This window comes from Dasypus novemcinctus, chromosome 24 (genome assembly GCF_030445035.2).
Source record: "Dasypus novemcinctus isolate mDasNov1 chromosome 24, mDasNov1.1.hap2, whole genome shotgun sequence".
Classification (NCBI taxonomy): Eukaryota; Metazoa; Chordata; class Mammalia; order Cingulata; family Dasypodidae; genus Dasypus; species Dasypus novemcinctus.
In genome coordinates, this window is record NC_080696.1 from 60,941,246 (window position 1) to 60,960,240 (window position 18,995).

At 43.5% G+C, this 18,995-nt stretch overlaps 1 protein-coding gene across 2 annotated transcripts; it reads left to right on the plus strand.

The window, feature by feature from the left end:
- Positions 1 to 1,392: 1,392 nt before the first annotated feature.
- RAE1 (ribonucleic acid export 1) lies at positions 1,393 to 18,663 on the plus strand. Of its 2 annotated transcripts, none has more exons than XM_004468023.4 (12): positions 1,393 to 1,602; positions 4,218 to 4,314; positions 4,916 to 5,020; positions 6,983 to 7,075; positions 9,593 to 9,679; positions 10,674 to 10,760; positions 10,855 to 10,926; positions 12,009 to 12,116; positions 15,733 to 15,839; positions 15,922 to 15,997; positions 16,578 to 16,772; positions 17,518 to 18,663. In XM_004468023.4, the coding sequence occupies exons 2-12, from the start codon at positions 4,225 to 4,227 to the stop codon at positions 17,602 to 17,604; spliced, it is 1,107 nt and encodes a 368-aa protein (XP_004468080.1). In that variant the 5' UTR covers positions 1,393 to 1,602; positions 4,218 to 4,224; the 3' UTR covers positions 17,605 to 18,663. The 2 variants fall into 2 exon arrangements, with proteins under 2 accessions (XP_004468080.1, XP_058143240.1); XM_058287257.2 differs by lacking the exon at positions 1,393 to 1,602 and adding an exon at positions 2,874 to 2,985.
- The last annotated feature ends 332 nt before the right edge of the window (positions 18,664 to 18,995 follow it).

Genomic DNA, 18,995 nt, shown 5'->3' on the forward strand with positions numbered 1-18,995 from the left:
CTACTGTTGGGGAGGGGTCCTAGCTGTTTGCTGTTCTGATTGGTTGCCCTGCCTGTTAGCTCTCGGGGGCTAGTGGTGAGACCCTTTCTTTGGAGGTATCCAGGGCTTCCCCTTGATCCTAGAAAGAGTTCCAAGTAGGATCCTGTAGCCAGGGTCTCTCTGGCTTCCTTGCTAGCAGGGGATTTCCAGATGGGGGTCTCACAGCCATGTTCTATGCCAGGTCCCAGCTGCCTTCCCTCTTTCCCTATACTAACCTGCCTCAAAGGCATTAGTTTTTTAAAAGCTCCCCCAAGTGATTCTCGGTATTCAACTGTAATGTGTGGACCAGCAACCTTAGCTAGGAGCTGGCTAGAAATGTGTATTCTCAGGCCCACTGGACCTACTGAATCTGTGTTTTCTAACAAGATCCCACAGACCCCAAAACTCCCAACTGATGGCAAGTTTGTGGGACACTTACGAGGATTCTCCCCTTTACTTCACAGACCACAATGAATAGTCCTAAAGGAGAGGACCCAGTATGCATTCCAAAAGCTCATTATGTCCTTTACACTCTCTCCCAGTTCATTCGGTGGGTTATGGCAGGATATATGTCCTGCATATAATCCATGCTGTGTAGCAATGCTCCAGAATGTACTTATCAAATGCAATGAATGTACCACACTAATGAAAATTGTCGATGTGGGAGTAGTGGGGGGTAGGGGAGAGGGGTACATGGGAACCTCTTATATATTTTAATGTAACATTTTGTGATTTATGTATCTTTTAAAAAATCATATAAGAAAAGCTCATGATGTCCCTCTCGTGTTTTCGTTTGTTTCTTCAGATATTACTAACAGGGAAGAAAGCAACCAGCTGAAATATGAGTGGTTATATAAGTGATAACAACTTTTAACACTCGTGCGGAGACTTACGATCAGCAAGTCTTTCTTCACGCATGCTATTTCACTTGAACCTAATTAAGAACAGTCCTGGCAGCCGGGGATCATTAGCCCCACTGCACATTAGTAAACGGAGGCCGCGAGAGCACACGGAAGGCTCAGGATTTCCCAGTCGGCAAACAGGGAGACCAGGCGGAACCCAGGTTGGCGCACGTCACCGCACTCCAAGGCGGGATTAAATTAGCACTTTCAGGACTAAATGCATTCGAATTGAACTGGCAGCAATTCGAATTTTTCTAGGTTTTTCAAGACATTAATTCACAAGCGAAAACAGCAAACTACCCTCCACTAGGCCAACCATGATTTTATACAGCGGTCGCTTGGCAACCTGCAGCCGACTTCCCCAACTTTCGGCCAATCCAGAAACAGCTGGCACGAGGACGTCCTCTCGGCGTGTGTTGCGCTTTTACGCGTGCGCAGTCTCCTCGCGGGAGGTGGAACCCTTTACTTCTTTGCCCGCCTTCCGGCCGGCACAGGAAGTGGCTTCCGGACGCATGCGCAGTAGTTGGGGCAGTTTCTACCCGCCGCGCGAGGCGACTCTGGGGCTTTCAGGACTCTTGCCCGCGTCTTCTCACCCTCGCCTCCTCCGCGCCCAGGCGGGGTCGTGGGCTCCTCGGTCCCTCCCGACCTGCACCACCTGCTCCCGCCGCGGCTAGACTCTCAGGTAGGCTCCGGGCAGCCTCCCCTCGTTCCCGGCGGCCATGGCGCGGGCGGAGGCCGGGGCTCCTGCGGAGTGCGGCTCCGAGCGGGATGCTGCGGGAAGAGCTGGTCTTTGACCGAGCTTCTTTAGCGGGCCCTGGAATCGACGTCAGGGCTGGAAGGGACTTTAGGAGCCGCCTAGGCTCTAACTTCTCCGTTTTTCGCGTGGGGAAATTAAGGTTCCGAGAACGGTCACACTGAGAGTTAGTGACAGCGTCCTCTGCCTGGAAAGCCCTTCCCCGTCCCACGTCTGGCCTCTCGTGAGATACATGTTACTTCCCTGGAAAGACTTTGCTTGACCATCCTTCTAGAGAAAAACAAAGAAACAAGCTTAGTTTCTGGTAGTTATCAGTGCTACGAAGGAAATTAAGCAGGTAAACGGGGAAGAGACTACTTAATTTTCTTCATAGCACTGATAATTACCAGAAACTCAATTTATTTCCTTATTTCAGTCTTCTCCCGGCGAAGTTAGCCTTTTCATTTAACAAGTACTTATTAAATGCCACACGGTAGGCCGGGCGCTGGACTGAGGCACCAGGTGTATGATGCGGAAAATCCTACTCTCTTGGAGCTGACATTATCCTGGGGAAGAGATTGTTGTAAACAAGTAAAGAAATTCCAGATGGTGATAAATGCTGCAAAGAAAACAGGAATGTGGTGAAAGGTTGGAGAACTTAGATATATTGGGAAGGCAGGGAAGCCCATGAGGAGGTGACTTTTCAAAATTAAAAAACAACTTTTAGCAGCATTTTTGAAGTCTAGTTTCCATTAAATAAAGCTCTCCAATTAAATCGTACATTTTAGTGAGCCTGGGAAATTTTATACAGTTGTGTAATTATCACCATGGTGCAGAATCCTTATTTCCATCATCCCAAACAGTTCTGAGGAAGCAACTTTTGAGCTGAGACCTGTAGGTTAAAATAGAAGAAACTGGAGAGGTTGGGGTGGGGGCGTCCCAGGCTGAAGAAGAGTGAGTAGGAATGCTCAACGGTAGGGATGAGCTTGCTGTGTTCCTGAGAAAAAAGGAAGCCAGTGCATCAGCTTGGCTGGAGTGTGGTGAGGAGGGGAGAGTGGAATGAGATTAGATGGAGATGTGCGAGTGTCTTCTGAACTTCTTGAAGTTTCCCAGCATAACACATGACCCTTTAGGCAGAATTAATACTTGCATGACTCTTGCCTACAAGTCCCATGTCTTTCTACATTCATTCCTACTGGCAGAAATGTTCTTTCCCAGCTGGATGGTTGAGGAGAGGAATGGAATGGAAATAACCATTTATTAAGAACCTGTTTCTCAGGCACTGTGTGCGCACCTTCACTTATTCTCATATAGTTCTTCTAATTCGGCAAGGTAGGTGTTAATGTCTCTATTTTATGGATGAGAAAATCAAGGCCAAATACCTTGCCCAAGTCATATAGCTAGTTCTTGGACTCTGATTACACAAGCCGAGCCATTTCTTTGTTGGTTCATAGAGTTAAGTAGTGTTTTAAGTACTTTTCTAACATTTGAGGGCAGAGGTGTGGTCAGCAAGCACCATGTCCTCTCTCAAAGTCACTTTTGAGAGATCGTGCTGGTAGCCATTGATCTGAGCTAGTATGTCTGCATTTCCTTTTCATGAACCTCTGGGGAAACTCAAATGCCTTCTGAAGATTCTTGCAGTTTTTCCATTCTGTGTTGTCCTGCTGTAGAGATGCCAGCCTTGTTAATAGATAAGTCACTCCATTGTCAGTCTTCTTTTGGAAACATGAATGGCTTGGTAGACTTCAGGGTGTCTGACTTTTGAAAATGTGCCTTTATTCAAATAATACATAGATATTCTCCTTGGAAAGAGAAAAAGGAAAGGACATTTATGCCACCCACTATGTGCTAGACACTGTGTGCTTCCTAGTAGATAATCTGATGATCCCCAGAGCAACCCTAGAGTAAGTGTTCATATTCTTTGTGTTTGCAGAGCTGGGAAAATGAGACCTGGTGAGATTAGGGTCCCAGCCCTGGTAGGCCTACTAGACTATGGTACCCAGGAAAAAATTGGGGGTGGGTGTGAGGGCGGTTCTAGCTAAGTAAATGTCCCAAAGCATGAAAAATCCTCCTACAAAGAGATTCCTGACTGGCTGCCAGGATTGGCTGATTTTCTCTGTAACTTTTTGCAGAAATACTGACCTGAGCAGAGTACACAAATCAGTACAAAGAAAATAAACTCCTACTAATTGGAAACCTCAAAGTTCTGTCTTGTTTATTGCTGTAGTCCTGGTGTTCAACTCAATTTCTATAACTATTTAAAGAATGATTATTTTCTAGCTGGTAACTTAAAAATACTCTGCTGTAATATGTTGATACTGGTTCATTAATTAAGACAAATCACCATAGTGATCTAATGTACGTACTAAGGGGAAACTGGATGTGAAATATATGAGAACTCTCCTATTTTCACAGTTTCTCTGTGATATTTAGATCCCTTCTGTAAAGAGAAGTCTGATGCGAGTTTTTGTTTCCCCTCTGTGACCTAATTATCTTTATATTGCCTCTCAGTGTTGTTTACTACATAAGGAAGAATTTGTTTTAACATTTTCATTATTTTTTAGGACCAAAATGAGTCTGTTTGGAACAACCTCGGGTTTTGGAACTGGCGGGACCAGCATGTTTGGCAGTACAACCACAGACAACCACAATCCTATGAAGGTACCACACAAAGCTTGACAAGATTTGTAGGAAGAGTGCAGGCCAGGGTTTCCCACATCAGTGCCATCTGGAGAAATAGCTTGGGAGCCTCCTAAAGGGGTAGAAGCTCTGAAGCGGTAGAAGCTCTGAAGTGTTGTCTAGCCCAGCTTTCTCAAACATTGGAACAAAGAAACAGTGTATCCCCTGGGCTAATGTCCTGTTATTCCTGTCTTGCCTGATCACCGGAATGTTAAAATTTCAGATTCCCAGAGCCCAGCCCACAACTACTGAATCAGAATTTCTATAGATGGGACCCCAGGTAATCTCTACCATGAGGCTCTGGGGCAAAAGTGAACTAGTGGGACACCATTTAGAAAATGTGGTTGTGGGCATTTCACTTAGATACTGCTTCTAGTTCCCACTGTGCAAGTTCTTTCACTGGCTTACTCATTACTCCCATTTTTGGTGAAAGGGAAGGAAAGGCTAATTCATTTAGTTCTTGAGCACAAGAACAGTCCACCATGAGGTATTTAGAAGGAAAGAAAGCAATTTTGAATTAAATTGTGAAGATGTGTAAATTTTAACATTGACTTTCTCCCCTTCCTACCTCCCTCCCACCCAGGATATTGAAGTAACATCTTCTCCAGATGATAGCATTGGCTGTCTGTCTTTTAGCCCACCAACCTTGCCTGGGAACTTTCTGATTGCAGGATCGTGGGCTAATGATGTAAGTGTTCCTTAAATGCATGTTACATAAATATCCAATTGTATGGGCAAGGTTAGCTTTCTAAGCTCCAGCTCCATTCTTTCCTGAATGAATGAACCAAAGTCAAGATTTATTTGTGGCATTTTTAAAGAAGTCAATTTAGAGGGTGTGAACCCTTTTGAATGGCAGAAATCACTTGTTCTTATCTGTTAGGAAAGCACAATTGTGTCTGCATTACTAAAAAATTCCTACTCAAGTTCAGTGTCTTGAAGTGTGTTTCTAAAACAAATGTAATACTATTGAGAATGAGTATTATCCATGGTAGTATCCAAGGAGTACAGGTAGTCAGTAAAAGTAAAGTAACTTAAACTATTCATCCTCACTAGTAATCAGATAAATGCATATTTAAACGATAGATCCTTTTTCAATTGAACAAAACTAAAATGTTTAAAAGAATAAAACAGAGCTGGCAAGGATAAGCAGGAACCTTGCATGTACTGTTAATAGGTATGTAAATTTGTACAACTTCTGGAGGATAAATGGCAATATTTATCACAAATCCTTAAATTTATATTCTTTGTCTAATTGAGTCCCTTTCTGGGACTTGAGGAAATCAGGTAGTGCACTTTATGTACATTATCTAATTTTAATCTTTACAGTAGCTCAAGTACTATGAACTTAATGTCATCCCCATTTTACAGATTAGGATGCTGAGAAGTAAAGTAATGGGCCCAAGGTCACATTTCAAAGCTAGATGCAGACTTGAGCAGTCTGGCCCAGAATCTATATTCCTAGCCACTACCTGATGTTTATTTCATTAAGCTCATAAAAAATGTTTACTACTGCTTTCATTCATGCTAGTGAAAATCTTCAACAAATTGTAATATCCAGTAGTAATGGTAACTTATGGTCTGTCAATATGATGAAATACCATTTTAGAACTTTGTGGAAATGGTTTCAAACTGTTGCCCATAACAGAGAGGCAGGGCAGAGAGAAGGAGCAGCCAGGGTTGAGCAGGTTTGTCTTTTGTAGTTCTTGGAAAGATGTTTAAGTCCAACCATGTTAGAAGACTGCTTAATGACAAATTGGCTAGTGATGTGAGAAAAGTGGCAGTTCAAGAAAATTCAAGATACCTTGTAATCTAGTTTTTTAAAGGAAATATATATGTGCATACAAATATTAAAAGTAAACTGAAGTATTAAGTGATTGTGGAGGATTAAGGGTGACTTATTTATTTTAAATTTATCCCCCCACCCCGCCCTGCCGTCTGCTCTTCATGTCCATTCACTATGTATGCTTCTGTGTCTGCCTGTATTGTCAACAGCACCCGGAATCTGTGTCTCTTTCTGTTGTGTCATCTTGCTGCGACAGGTCTCCGTGTGTGCGGCGCCACTCCCGGGCAGGCTGTACTTTTTTCGCGTTGGGCGGCTCTCCTTATTGGGCACACTCTTTGCGCGTGGGGCAGCCCTACGTGGGGGACACCCCTGCGTGGCACGGCACTCCTTGCCCACATCAGCACTGCGCGTGGGCCAGCTTATCACACGACTCAGGAGGCCCTGGGTTTGACTCTTGGACCTCCTGTGTGGTAGGCAGATGCCCTATATGTTGGGCCATATCTGCTTCCCAAGGGTGACTTATTTATGACATCTCTAAGTAAAATGCATCACTTTTATAATCAGGAAAAAATGATATAAAATAGAGAAAATGGTAATGGGTAAGTGACAGTCTACTGTAGAAGATCTCTCTCATAGATAAAGATGAGAAAATTATCTGCAGTTTTAGTTGTAAACAATAGAAGTAAATTTAATAGTTTAGAGATAGGAATAGGAAAATACTTCTCACTTACTTTGCTCTTAAAGTAGATAATTTGGTTATGAGAAGTCTGTGTATATTTCACTTGTATTCTCTTGGTTAGTAAGTGTTAAATGCATGTAGTGTATCACAAATTGCCTTGCTTATATTAATTTGTCTTACTACTGTAGGTTCGCTGTTGGGAAGTTCAGGACAGTGGACAGACTATTCCAAAAGCCCAGCAGATGCACACGGGGCCTGTCCTGGATGTCTGCTGGAGTGATGTATGTTTTGTTCCATTTTTAATCTTTTCTTTTACTTAAAGTGCAGTGTAATTCAATATTTAATAATCTGAAACACAAATAACATGGTAAGAACTTCTAAGTTTCTGAATGAGAACTTAGTAATATATTGATATCCTTAATGTAGTATATCGATGTTAACTTTAATTAGTTGCTCTCTGAAAGCATGTAATGCTGAGAGCTTTTCTTGCATGTAAATCTTATATGTATTTTGCTTGTTCTTTGCTGATTAAGTAATGGATCAGAATTGTAAAGTTTCTTAGGAAGTATGGTAAGGCATAGAATTAACTGATATAGGAAGATCAAATATTATTGCGCAGCTCTTGGGATTTACAAAAATGAGCACAGCCTGCCTCCTGTCTTCAAGTTGTGAAATTTCATCTAGTGGGGGAATCAAACATATGACTAAAGTGTTTCTTATACAGTGAGGTAAGTTCTGAAGGAGGCAGAATATACCAGGGATGGGTGGCAGGAACACAGAAAGCAATAAAAAGCTTGAGAAAGGTTCCATAAGTGCTTCACAGAAGAGGTAGTAATTGAGCCAATCTTTAAAAAGGAAAAGTGAGCCATGTACCTGCAGCTTTGCAGCATTATCTCATTCAAGCCAGACTTGGGTTCACATTTTGGCTCTGTCACCTCTAGCTTTTGACTTTGCCAACTAATCTCCTTGTCTGTGTCTTCATTTATAAAATGAAGGTAATAATAATAATTACAGGTAACATCTGAATTCTGCTGATAGCAGAATCATATGCTGACATTGGGGCTAGATGTGGAGCAAAGTGGGCAAACCCCTTGCTCTTGGACCTTGTGATCTTTTAGGGAGGGACAAACAAATATAAAACAAGGGGGATTTCCAAGAGTAGAAGGTTGTGAGAGCTAGATTAAATCTATGTAAGGTGACTAGGAGGGTACCTATCACAAAGTAGTAAGGAGCTTGCCTAAGGGAAAATAGCAATCAGTGCCTGAAGGTAGGAGCAGGTCCAGAACCCATGCATTCAGGCAGCCGCCCTCCTAGAGCCTTTCAGGAAGAGTATCAGCCTGGAGAAAGGGACAAGGGCATTGTGGGAGAGGAAACCCCATGTGTAGCAGCACAGAGGCCCAGAAGAGCCAGGGTTGAGGTATGGAAGCTGAACTCGTGAAGGTGGTTCTTTGGTAGTCAGAAGTTGTTTCTCTGCCCTGGCCTCGGGTAGATGGTCTTCTGTGTCTGCTCACTCCCACTAGGACCTGGCAGGCTGCCGCCCCCATCACTGATACTGAGTAGGCCCTTCACCTTGGCACCTGAAGGACAAATGGGAGGATTGACATTTTATAGTGAGATTGAAAGGCTGTACCAGTCATTCACTCAAGCCTCAAGACAGCCTCATGCTCTACATTGGTATCTTTCCTTTGCTGTGTTTCTGAGGAGTTTCAGAATTATCTTCATACCTTAATTAGTGAAGCAAGAAGCTTAATGAACAGAGTTCTCTGATGGAGAACTGGTGACTTCAAACAGGAAGGAACTTTTGCTAGGGAAGATGGTGGTAAATGTTTGCACAGTGCAACCAGAAATTGAAATAATCTAGGTCAGGGGTCTGTAGACTATGGTCCACAGGCTAAATCTGGCCATTGCCAGTTTTTGTAAATAATAATAATAATTATTATTTTTTAAACACAGCCACACTCATTTATGTAATGTGAAGGGCTGCTTTCAAGCTATAGTGACAGAGTTGAATAGTTACAAAAGAAACTTTTTGACTTGCAAAACCTACAGTATTTTCTCTAGCCTTAAAGAAAAAGTTTGCCAATCTCTGGTTTAGGCTTTCCATTTGCTACTTTATTTTTAACTAGATGATGCTTTTTCATATTTGATTGACCTATTTTATGAGTTCTCCGTGTGAGTATTTTAAATACCATTACGTGCCTGCTAGATTTTTAAGCTAGAAGTTGGATAGGACCAGTGATTGCCTGCACTTTGGAATGGTATTAAAGATGAGCTGAACAAAAGTAATGATATTCTATATACATAGATGTATATACGAAGAACGTAAATGGGGCAAAATGTTTATACTTGGTGAGTTAGTGGATGTTCATTGTATTTTGTGACTTTTCTGAAAGTTTAAAATTTAGCACAATAAAGTATTTTTTAAAAATTTAGTAATACACATAGATACATGACCTGCAAAGACTATCCCTAGAAGAGACCCCAGGGGCCCGTGGTTGTCTCTGAGCGGAGAATTAAGGTCAGAGATGACAGAGAGACTTAATTTTTGTCTATATAACTTGAAGTCCCATTTGAATTTTTTATCCTGTTCATGTATTATCTCTTTGGGAAATCATAAATAAAAATTATAGAGTGTTTTATATATTATACTTTAATTTGTAGTACTTTGGTCTCCAGATAATTGTAAAAAATTGCAAAGCAAATATCTGCCTTGATGACATTCAACCTATTACCTAAATGTGCATATGGAGTTTTTATTTTTCTTAGAGTGCCAAATTTTCTCCCCCATTTTATTTTAGGATGGAAGCAAAGTATTTACAGCATCTTGTGATAAAACTGCCAAAATGTGGGACCTCAACAGTAATCAGGCAATACAGATTGCACAGGTAATCAAAACTTACCCTTTGCAGAAATGCTGGGCAAGGCTAGTATTCAAAGTTGTGATACTTCTTTAATTATAATTATTATAACTCTTCATTATGAGAAAGAAAATGTGGTTTGACTATACCAAATTAGGTTTAAGTATTAGCAGAAACCTCTTTAACACAAAAATAGCAGTTTAATAACCATGTTTGTTCTTACTATTATGTCACAGATTATTCTATCATAAGTCTTTCATATATGTATAGAGTAGAATTCTTCTGAAGATGTTAAAATCCTATAAAAGACAAATGTTACAGATAGTCCTCATCATTCATGCATTTGACATTGCAGCACTCATCTGGCTTGCCTTTTACCAGCTGCCTTTGGTCACTCATTTGTTCATCAAATATTTGTTAAATGCCCCCCACATGCCAGGCACTGTAATTAGGGGCTAGAGGTACAACATGAGTAGAGTGATGCTTCCATGCTCTTGTCTAGTCAGGGACAACGGGCAGACAGATTTTTGGGTGAAGAATGCTGAGAAGGGGAAGTACACAGGGATAAGAGAACTTTGACCAAGTTCTGCCCTGGTCAGAGTGATTCAGGAAGAGTCTCTTGACCCTAAAACATTTTCAGAAAGGCATTATGTACTGTGAGAGCACAGTAGTGTGTGCTAGAAACATCTCCTTAATCTTTAATTGGTGTCACATTAGTAAAGAAAACTGTGGTGGAGTTCTCTGAATATTTTCCTTGGGATGGACTTATTCTCCCTCTCACATACTAGATAATTATGGTCAAAATCAAAATAAGTATATGTTAGAATGCAGGGCAGATATATGCTGTCAATATTATAGTGAATATTTTTTACCACAAGGTGAGACTAAAGTATCCTTTGGATTTTGTCTGGTACGACCTCAATATTTAAGTTAGTTCCTTCTCTTTGAATTTTAAGTACTAAATCCATTTAGCACGTTGTTACATTTATCTTCATCTGATTTGTTTTTTTCTTATTGGAAGCATGATGCTCCTGTTAAAACCATTCATTGGATCAAAGCACCAAACTACAGCTGTGTGATGACTGGAAGCTGGGATAAGACTTTAAAGGTATAATATACCCATCAAGATTGACATTTATTCTCATGCTATTTGAACTTCAGTTCTGAATGGTGACTTACTGATAACTCCGATTTGATTTTAGTTTTGGGACACACGCTCATCAAATCCTATGATGGTTTTGCAACTCCCTGAAAGATGTTACTGTGCTGATGTGGTAAGGAATTTCTAATATATATATTTCCTTTAAAAAAAGACAAACCTGTCTTACCTTAGGACATCGTGCAATTAGAGGGTAATCTAAAAATTCCTCAAACTTTAATAATAGATATGGAAGAAATAGTTCAGATTGTGTCACTCATCTTTTTTTTTTTTTAAACCAGTTTTGTTGCTACATGCTAATGAAGCATACAATTCATCCAAAGTGTACAATTAATGCTCGCTCATTTTAAATTGGGAGAGTTCTGCATTTATACCAGAATTACTAAATAGTGTCAGTTTTTTGGTTAATTGTTCTTTGAACATATGCAAATAGCTATATACCATTATTTAATATGGTATTTATTGTATGGCAGTAGGAAAACACAATAACTTGGTAATGTGGTACTAAGTCTTTGGGAACTGTCTCTAAATGAGGGAGAAACTGAAGAACTTTCTCCATCTCTTTACTCATAAGTCTTAAAGTTTTGTACCAACTGCTCTAGGAATCCCACTCTTAGCAATTTATCATGAAAAATAATCAAAGATGCACATGGTTTTATTTTATATAAAATAGTGAAACATTGGAGGATCTCTTTCGGGCCAAGAAGATGAACGTGGTTCTGTGGATGCTGTGGTCCTCATTTGCAGATCCCCATAGTATTCTCGGGGCAAGTGTGTGAAACGGGCTGATGCTCACCAAGCAGACGCACATTTTTAGTCCAGGTCAACAAATGATACAGTAACATGTGAACACGCATACATGTTTAATGCTTCAGAGAGCCTGAGATAAAGTATACCTGAATGTTAACAGCGGTTATCATTCAAGAGGATTGTACAGGGGATTTTCATTTCTTCTCTGTTCCTAAGTGTGTTTTCTAAATGCAAGCATATTTTATAGTTTAAAAAAAAATCTTACAAATATATGAATGTTCTATTTTCAGTAAGACTCTTCTAGGTTTTTGTGAAGTCTGTCGAAATCCTGGATTATTCAGCTTTTAAAAATTTACTTATTTTTGTGACTAAAAGGGGCTCTGATACTTAGGTATGGAGACGCACATGCCTCCGTTGAAACATGTCACTGCATCCTCCATTCCCTAGATTTACCCCATGGCAGTGGTGGCGACCGCAGAGAGGGGCCTGATTGTCTACCAGCTAGAGAACCAGCCTTCTGAGTTCAGGAGGATAGAATCTCCACTGAAACATCAGGTGAGTCATAGATCAGGAAGCATGAATTTTAGCACCTGCTGTATGCAAGACAGTGCTTGCATGTGAAATACAATTAATTGTTCTTTGAATAATTCTATAAATACTTTTAAGTGGGGGTGGGGGGGTTTGAAGGATATAAACAGCAAATATTTAATAAGTAAATACTGTCCTTCCCTGGGTAAGTCCAACATACCTGTCCTTGCCAATCATCCCTCTGGATTGCTGAATGCTTCTGAAGAAAATCACACATCTGGGTAGACTAGCTCCATTGTAACTTCATAGTACCCAACTTCAACTGAGCCTTCATCATTCCCAGACATTTACTTGGTTGTCTTCCACTTGTCTACTCTCCACTCTCTTCAGACATCTGGACTCCCCCTCCTTTAGGCCTTGCCTCAGCACATCAGCTCAGCTGCTACTCAGAGTACAGAGAGGTACTTGAAGGTTGGGAACTTCCTTATCTAACTCCTGCTGAATCTAGAAATTTGCCTGTGTCTGCGTCTGCCCCTGCCTTTCCCCTCCCTGTTAGATGGAGGTGGTGTCCTTCTGAAGCCCATGTTTATGGGTGGACCCCAGGCCATCCTAGAGCCAGTTATCTGGAACCTTAGGCTTTTGATCACCTGTCTTTTTCTCTCTCTCCAGTCTGCCCCTCATAGTGCCTCTCCATTAGCACTTAAACTTGCTCAGGTCCAGTACATCCTGGAAAACAAACCTTTCTTGACCCCCATGTTTTTGTCCCCCCCCTGTATCCCTCTTCCTCTTCCCAGCTGTGCAGTCTCCCCTCTGCTGTCTTGCATGAGCTGTCTTTGTTCCCTTACCTTCCACTAATTTTGCATCCTACTCTTGGAAAGTCTGCTTCCATTACTCCACCCGAGCTCTTTGGCATGACTTTGGCCTTGATAATTCCAGTGGACACTAGTTATTCCTCCTCTTACTGCCACAGAGCTCCATTTACCACCATCCTTATACCTTTGTTTTTTTTTAAGGATTGATTGATTTATTTCCACTCCCACTCCATACTGCGTGCACTCACTGTCTGCTCTGTCCATTCACTGTGCATTCTTCTGTGTCTGCTTGTCTTCTCATCTTCTCTTTAGGAGGCATTGGGTATCGATCCTGGGACCCTCCGATGAGAGAGGGAGGCACTTAGTCGCTCGAGCCACCTCAGCTCCCTGGTTTGTTGTGTCTTTTTTGTTGCGCCTTCTTGTTGCGCCAGCTCTCTGCACGGGCCAGCCCTCCACGTGGGCCAGTTTGCCTTCACCAGGAGGCCCTGGGAATTGAACCCGGGACCTCCTATATGGTAGATGGGAGCCCAGTCACTTGATCTACATCCACATCCCCATCCTTATATCTTAAACATTCTTTCCTTCCTCTTCCTTCCAACCTCGTCTTCCTCACTGGTTCCCTGCCAAATGCTGCAGTTCCCCCAGTGTCTGCCCGTGGCCCTCCCTTCTCCACCTAAGCAAAGTCTCATCTCCCTCCCATCAATCCCATCCTGTGGACTGGAGACTCAGATTCCAGACAGACCTCACTCTCTGCTCCTGACAAGGACACCAACAGCCTGACAGCTCCTTTGTGTTCCCCCAACCTTAGCCCAGCAGTAGCTCAAACTGAACCCAGGAACTCTCCCTCCTGGTTTGTATTCAGACGTTATCCTCTCCTCAGGAGTCTTCCTCACCACTCCCCGCAAACACTTCTGCTGCCCTTTTCTCACAAGTCCGTATCACCATCTAGCATAACTATATATTTTACTTTTTTTAATCGTTTGCCTAGTAGACCATATACTCAGAGGAGAAATTTTTTGTTTGTACCTGGAGCTGGGCCTGATATAACCATTTACTGAATGAATGAATGAGTGAATGAATGAATGAATGATTTTAACTTGTGCTGCCCTAGCTTGTTGCTCCAGCTTGCTCCGTATTTCTTTAATTGTCCAAGCTGGGAATCTGGGCGTCATCCTTACTTCATCCCTCCCTCATTTTCTCCTCTCCTTATCTCATCACTCACCTCCCCCAAAATGTTCCAGAATGTTTTGGAATCTGCTCATTTCTCTCCCCACCACAGGTCTCCTCTCAGCTTCCTTATTGCTCACCTGGAATGACTAGGAGTCTCCTCACTGGTGTTCCACTGAGAGCGCTGTCCTCCTTTGTGCCCTTTTTTTTTTTTTTTTTTTAAAGTTAGGGCAGTAATTTATTAAGGAATGGTGAGAAGAGAAATGGGAGAAAACAACAGATCATGGGTCCCAGATAGAGAGGAAGGGGCTTGAAGAGTGATAAAGAGGGCGATGTACAGACTGCAGTTCCCCATTATGGGTTATAAATGCCCAGGTTTTACTTGCATGTTGATCCAGGTGGGAGCAAAGAAGGCCAGAACAGGGAGAAAGGCAAGAGAGGGGAGCGGTCTGATAAAGCACATCTGACCTTCCACACCTGTGCTTAAACCCCTCATGGACCCCATTTCCTTTTGGATAAATTCCAGACTCCTTGGTCCAGCTTCACCCCGTGCCTGTGCGCACCAGCCACCCCATCTTTCAGCCCTCGAGGAGTACCGTCGGCCTCGGCCCGGGATCGGGCCACCGTGCTTCCTGTTCTAGTCCTGCTGCCCCTGCGTTGCGCAGCTCGTGGCCTTCATGCTGTGATGGAGACCTTGTGCTGCGCGGCAGAGACCCACCCCGGGGCCGGTGGGCGGGAGATCCCAGCCACACTCCCTGCCATTAAGAACTTAAGACTTTTACAAGGTCCAGTTTAAGAAAGGGGGGAACGGGGGAAGGGAAGCAGTACTGAAATAGAAACAGCGTAGGTTTTTCTTTTCTACTTAGGAAACTTCTATACACTAACAAGAGTCAAGACAACAGAAACTGCTCTTTCTCCTTTGTCGTGCCCCGTGGTCCTGCCCCTGTCCCAGTGCCTCCTGAGCTCCTCCCAGCTGGGGATGGTTGGGTCGAGCGGATAGTTCTCTGGAGCTTGGCCAGGATACAACTGAAGGAGCAAGTGTAGACCCTGACGTTGGCTTCCTTGGGGCAGGCTGCGTCCCTCCATAAAACTGCTCCTCTGCCCCCAGAAAGTTGGTTAGTGGATGCTTTCTGTGGATTATTCTGTTGAGTCCAGGAGTCCCTCGGAATTAATGCTGGATTAACCGCATTTTTCTGTGTAGCCTGTTCAGTTTAGAAAGTGGTGTCGCGTGCAGAGTCCCCTGGGACCCTGCGTTTCCCGGTGAGGTGGGCACACACCACTTCCCTTTCCAGGTGGGGAAGCAGAGGTGCAGAGACACGGGGGAGGCTGCCGATCAGTGAGCGCGGGCCATCCTGTCCCCAGAGGGCCGGTGCCCGCACGGGAACTGTCGGGAGCCCGGGGCACAGTGCTGGGCAAGGACGTGGCCTTCCAGCACGGCAGGGGAAGAACCAGCGGGCAGTCTGCAGTTTCGTGGTATACTCGTGAGGCAGGATGCAAACAGTTATTTAAAAACGGGAAGAGAAATATCTTCTTTATTGAATTTGAGGGGAATATGTATCTAGTTCTTAAAATCCAAGAACAGGGTCAAAATTATTTGCTTTCATTTTAGCTACAAAGTCTTATATTTACATTGTAATAATATACTCTCTTTTGTTTAACTATAGCATCGATGCGTGGCTATTTTTAAAGACAAACAGAACAAGCCAACTGGTTTTGCCCTGGGAAGTATTGAGGGGAGAGTTGCAATTCACTACATCAACCCCCCAAATCCGTAAGTGGGACTTGATCACCTCATGAATTTTCACTTGAGACTTTTTCTTAAAGGAAAACTTACGTGGACTTTTGTTTTACAGTGCCAAAGACAACTTTACCTTCAAGTGTCATCGATCTAATGGAACAAATACTTCAGCTCCTCAGGATATCTATGCGGTGTGTTCTTAGAAACTTAGCTTTAACTCTGAAAATGCTTCCAGACACGAGTCTTGAAAGTCGGTTTCTATGTAAATATTGGGTCAGACTGTATCACCAAGAGCTGTGTGAGTGCGTGTGTGTTCACATTAGGAGAAATGGCTTATACTGTAGGTTTTAGTTTCTATTTTCTTGACATGTTGATTTCCTTCACTCTGGTTCTGAGTGCAAGCTTAGAATGCTTCCTGGGAGAGTCTTCTGCTCCTGTGTGGGTGCTGGTAGACAGTTTACACATGTAGCTAAAATGGAGAAATTGTTTGCTAAAAAGAAAAAACCATTTTCCTGAGGTACACTCCTTGATGTTACTAGCTATACAGACATACCAACTTCCGATGACTTGTTTTCATCCTAAGAGATGAGCTTAGCTTGGGTTGTTGGTGAGGGACTCATGATGGGACCCCCAGTCAGTGGGCAGCCAGCTTTAATGAAATGTCAGCCCTTGCGTTGTGTTCCCTAACTGAAGCATGGAGCTGTGGGGAGTGCCAGGTTTCTCCGTCCTGCCCTGGCCTCTGCTTCTCATGGTGTGTGTCTGTCCTTGCAGGTTAATGGAATTGCATTTCATCCTGTTCATGGCACTCTGGCGACTGTGGGATCTGATGGTAGATTCAGTTTTTGGGACAAAGATGCCAGAACAAAACTGAAAACTTCAGAACAGTTAGATCAGCCAATATCGGCTTGCTGCTTCAATCACAACGGAAACATATTTGCGTATGCGTCTAGCTATGACTGGTCAAAGGTGAGAACTCGGCCCCCCTCTGAGTGCTCTCAGGCGTCAAGCCCTGGCTCTGGAGCGAGGAGGCCTGGCCTGAGTGTCATCTCCTCTCCTGTCGGGGCATCCTCGGGAGATCACTTTCTGCTCACTCTGAAGGCAGCTGGCAGGGCCCTCCTGGCAGGGTTGTGAGGAGTCATTTGAGTAGCACATCGAGCCTTGAGGCTGGGACCTGGCTCATGGCGGAGGCTCCCGTGAGGCTCCCTCTGTTCCTGGGCGGGCAGGAAAGAGCAGGGCGCGTGGGGCCCGTGGGTTGTTGGGAGCACGTAAAGAGGCCTGGCTGGTAAAGAGCCCGGGCTGAGGCGCTTTCACCCGGGAGCCTGTATTTGTTGGTGTTTGGGGGGTTAGGGCTGACATGGTTGTGGTGGGCAGCCCAGCCTCTGTTTCTCTGCTGCTCAGCTGCTGAGTCCTCCTGGAGGAACGACATTTCCACTGGACTTAGCAGTTGTCCTCTTTTTCTTGCCACATCCTCTCCTCTTTGCTGCACAGCAATTTTCCAGACCTCTGCCTCCTCTGCCCTTGCTGCTCGGGATGCTGGGAGGCCACCTCCTTTACAGAGAAGGCGTCTCCTCCCACCTGCTCTTTGATCTTGCTCCACCCCAGAGAGATTGTGCTTACAGCATGTAGCACAGGACTTAGCAGACTGAGTGTCCACCAGGTGCCAGCTGTTGCTTTTTTTTTAATAAGATAATTGGTTTCTTTTCCTCTTTAGGGACATGAATTTTATAATCCTCAAAAGAAAAATTACATTTTCCTTCGTAATGCAGCTGAAGAGCTTAAACCCAGGAATAAGAAGTAGGTGACTGAGACTTCTGGGCTGACCTGAGTTGTTTTTTCTCCACTCTGCCTCGTCTCTGGATGAACTTGGGTCCTGGCTTTTGGTGGATGGTCAGCCATGGCCACAGGAACAACCTGTGGAGAAAACGACATGCATTTCAGCAGTCGGGGACCCAGCTATCCGCGCTGACGTGCCGACTCCATTCCACTGCCCAATACAGATGTTTTTCTGTAACTTTAAGGAGACTGAAATTATAGACGTTAGGTTGGTGTGGGCAAAGCCAAGTGTTTGCAGTGCTTTGTTCACAGTGTATGTATTAAAGAATAGGAAACACTCTCTGGACGCTGTACTGTATTTTGTAATAAAACATTTTGAACCTTGCCTCCTAAGCGCCCTCTGTCGACCCCTCCCCTCACCTCCCCAGCCTCATGGTCTCTGACACGGTCTTGCTCAGCTCCAGCAGTGGATTTTAGTTTGTGATTTCAGACGCCCCTTGGGAATGCAGACATCTTGCACCTTAGGAGAGAAGGACTCCTGAGCTGCGACCGTTCCCACCAGGCAGCAGGTTTGACATAACGCGAGATGTCGGCAGGCAGAGCTCGTGTTGTTTTGCTTGTTCTTTGGCTTCCTTTGTTCCCAGCTTCCACATCCCCGGTGCTTTTCTGCTCTGCCGGGCAGAATCGCTAGTGACTCCGACACGGGGTGCCTCGCGCTGAAAGGGGCCTGCAGTGGGCGAGCCGCGGGGCGGAGTGGCCATGTTTGCGTGGCCCTCGGGTCCCCTGTGCAGGAAGAGCTCCTCACATGTGCCCCCGTAGCGGTCGTTTCGGGGTGTTGCTTTTTTACTTCACGTAATTTAAAATTTCTAACTGGTGAGTACCTGAAATGAAATTTAACTTAGTATTTGATTTTTGAGATTATTGTATGTTTACCCCATAATCCCACATGCTTCTTATTCCTTGTTTGGAGGTGGTATGTAAACTTAATTTGCTGAGTGTAAAAATCTGTTCTATTGATACACTGTATGATGTGTTTGCCTTCTCATTAAAAAGCAGAGAAAATAAAATTTTCTACTGGAAGAGACTGCTTACACCTGATGGTTTAAATTCTTTGGTAGTCACATCTCATACTGAGACTCGTGAGCTGTTTGGCCCTGTCTTTTAACCTGGAAATTATATTTTTAAAGATAAAAAGGCAGGTGCAGTAGAAAAAAGGAATCTGAATTTTCAAGTGAAGTGTTTACAGCTAATATTCCCTTTATGATTCATCCGTGTGGTTTTACACTTTTTTACACAGCAGGTAGAAAACATGACTGCGATGAGATTCTGGCATGATTGTCTCAGTAGCCAACTTGCATTTGAAGTGGGAGTGATCTGTCAGCCTTAAGTTTAGCTGTAGCTTCATTTTTCTTTTTA

What these genes read in the sequence shown, in the direction of transcription:
- RAE1 (XM_004468023.4), top strand. Translation starts at nt 4,225, where the DNA reads ATGAGTCTGTTTGGAACAACCTCGGGTTTTGGAACTGGCGGGACCAGC. An exon ending in GCTGGGATAAGACTTTAAAG is followed by an intron (nt 10,761 to 10,854) that starts GTATAATATACC and finishes ATTTGATTTTAG; the next exon opens with TTTTGGGACACACGCTCATC. An exon ending in CTCCTCAGGATATCTATGCG is followed by an intron (nt 15,998 to 16,577) that starts GTGTGTTCTTAG and finishes CTGTCCTTGCAG; the next exon opens with GTTAATGGAATTGCATTTCA.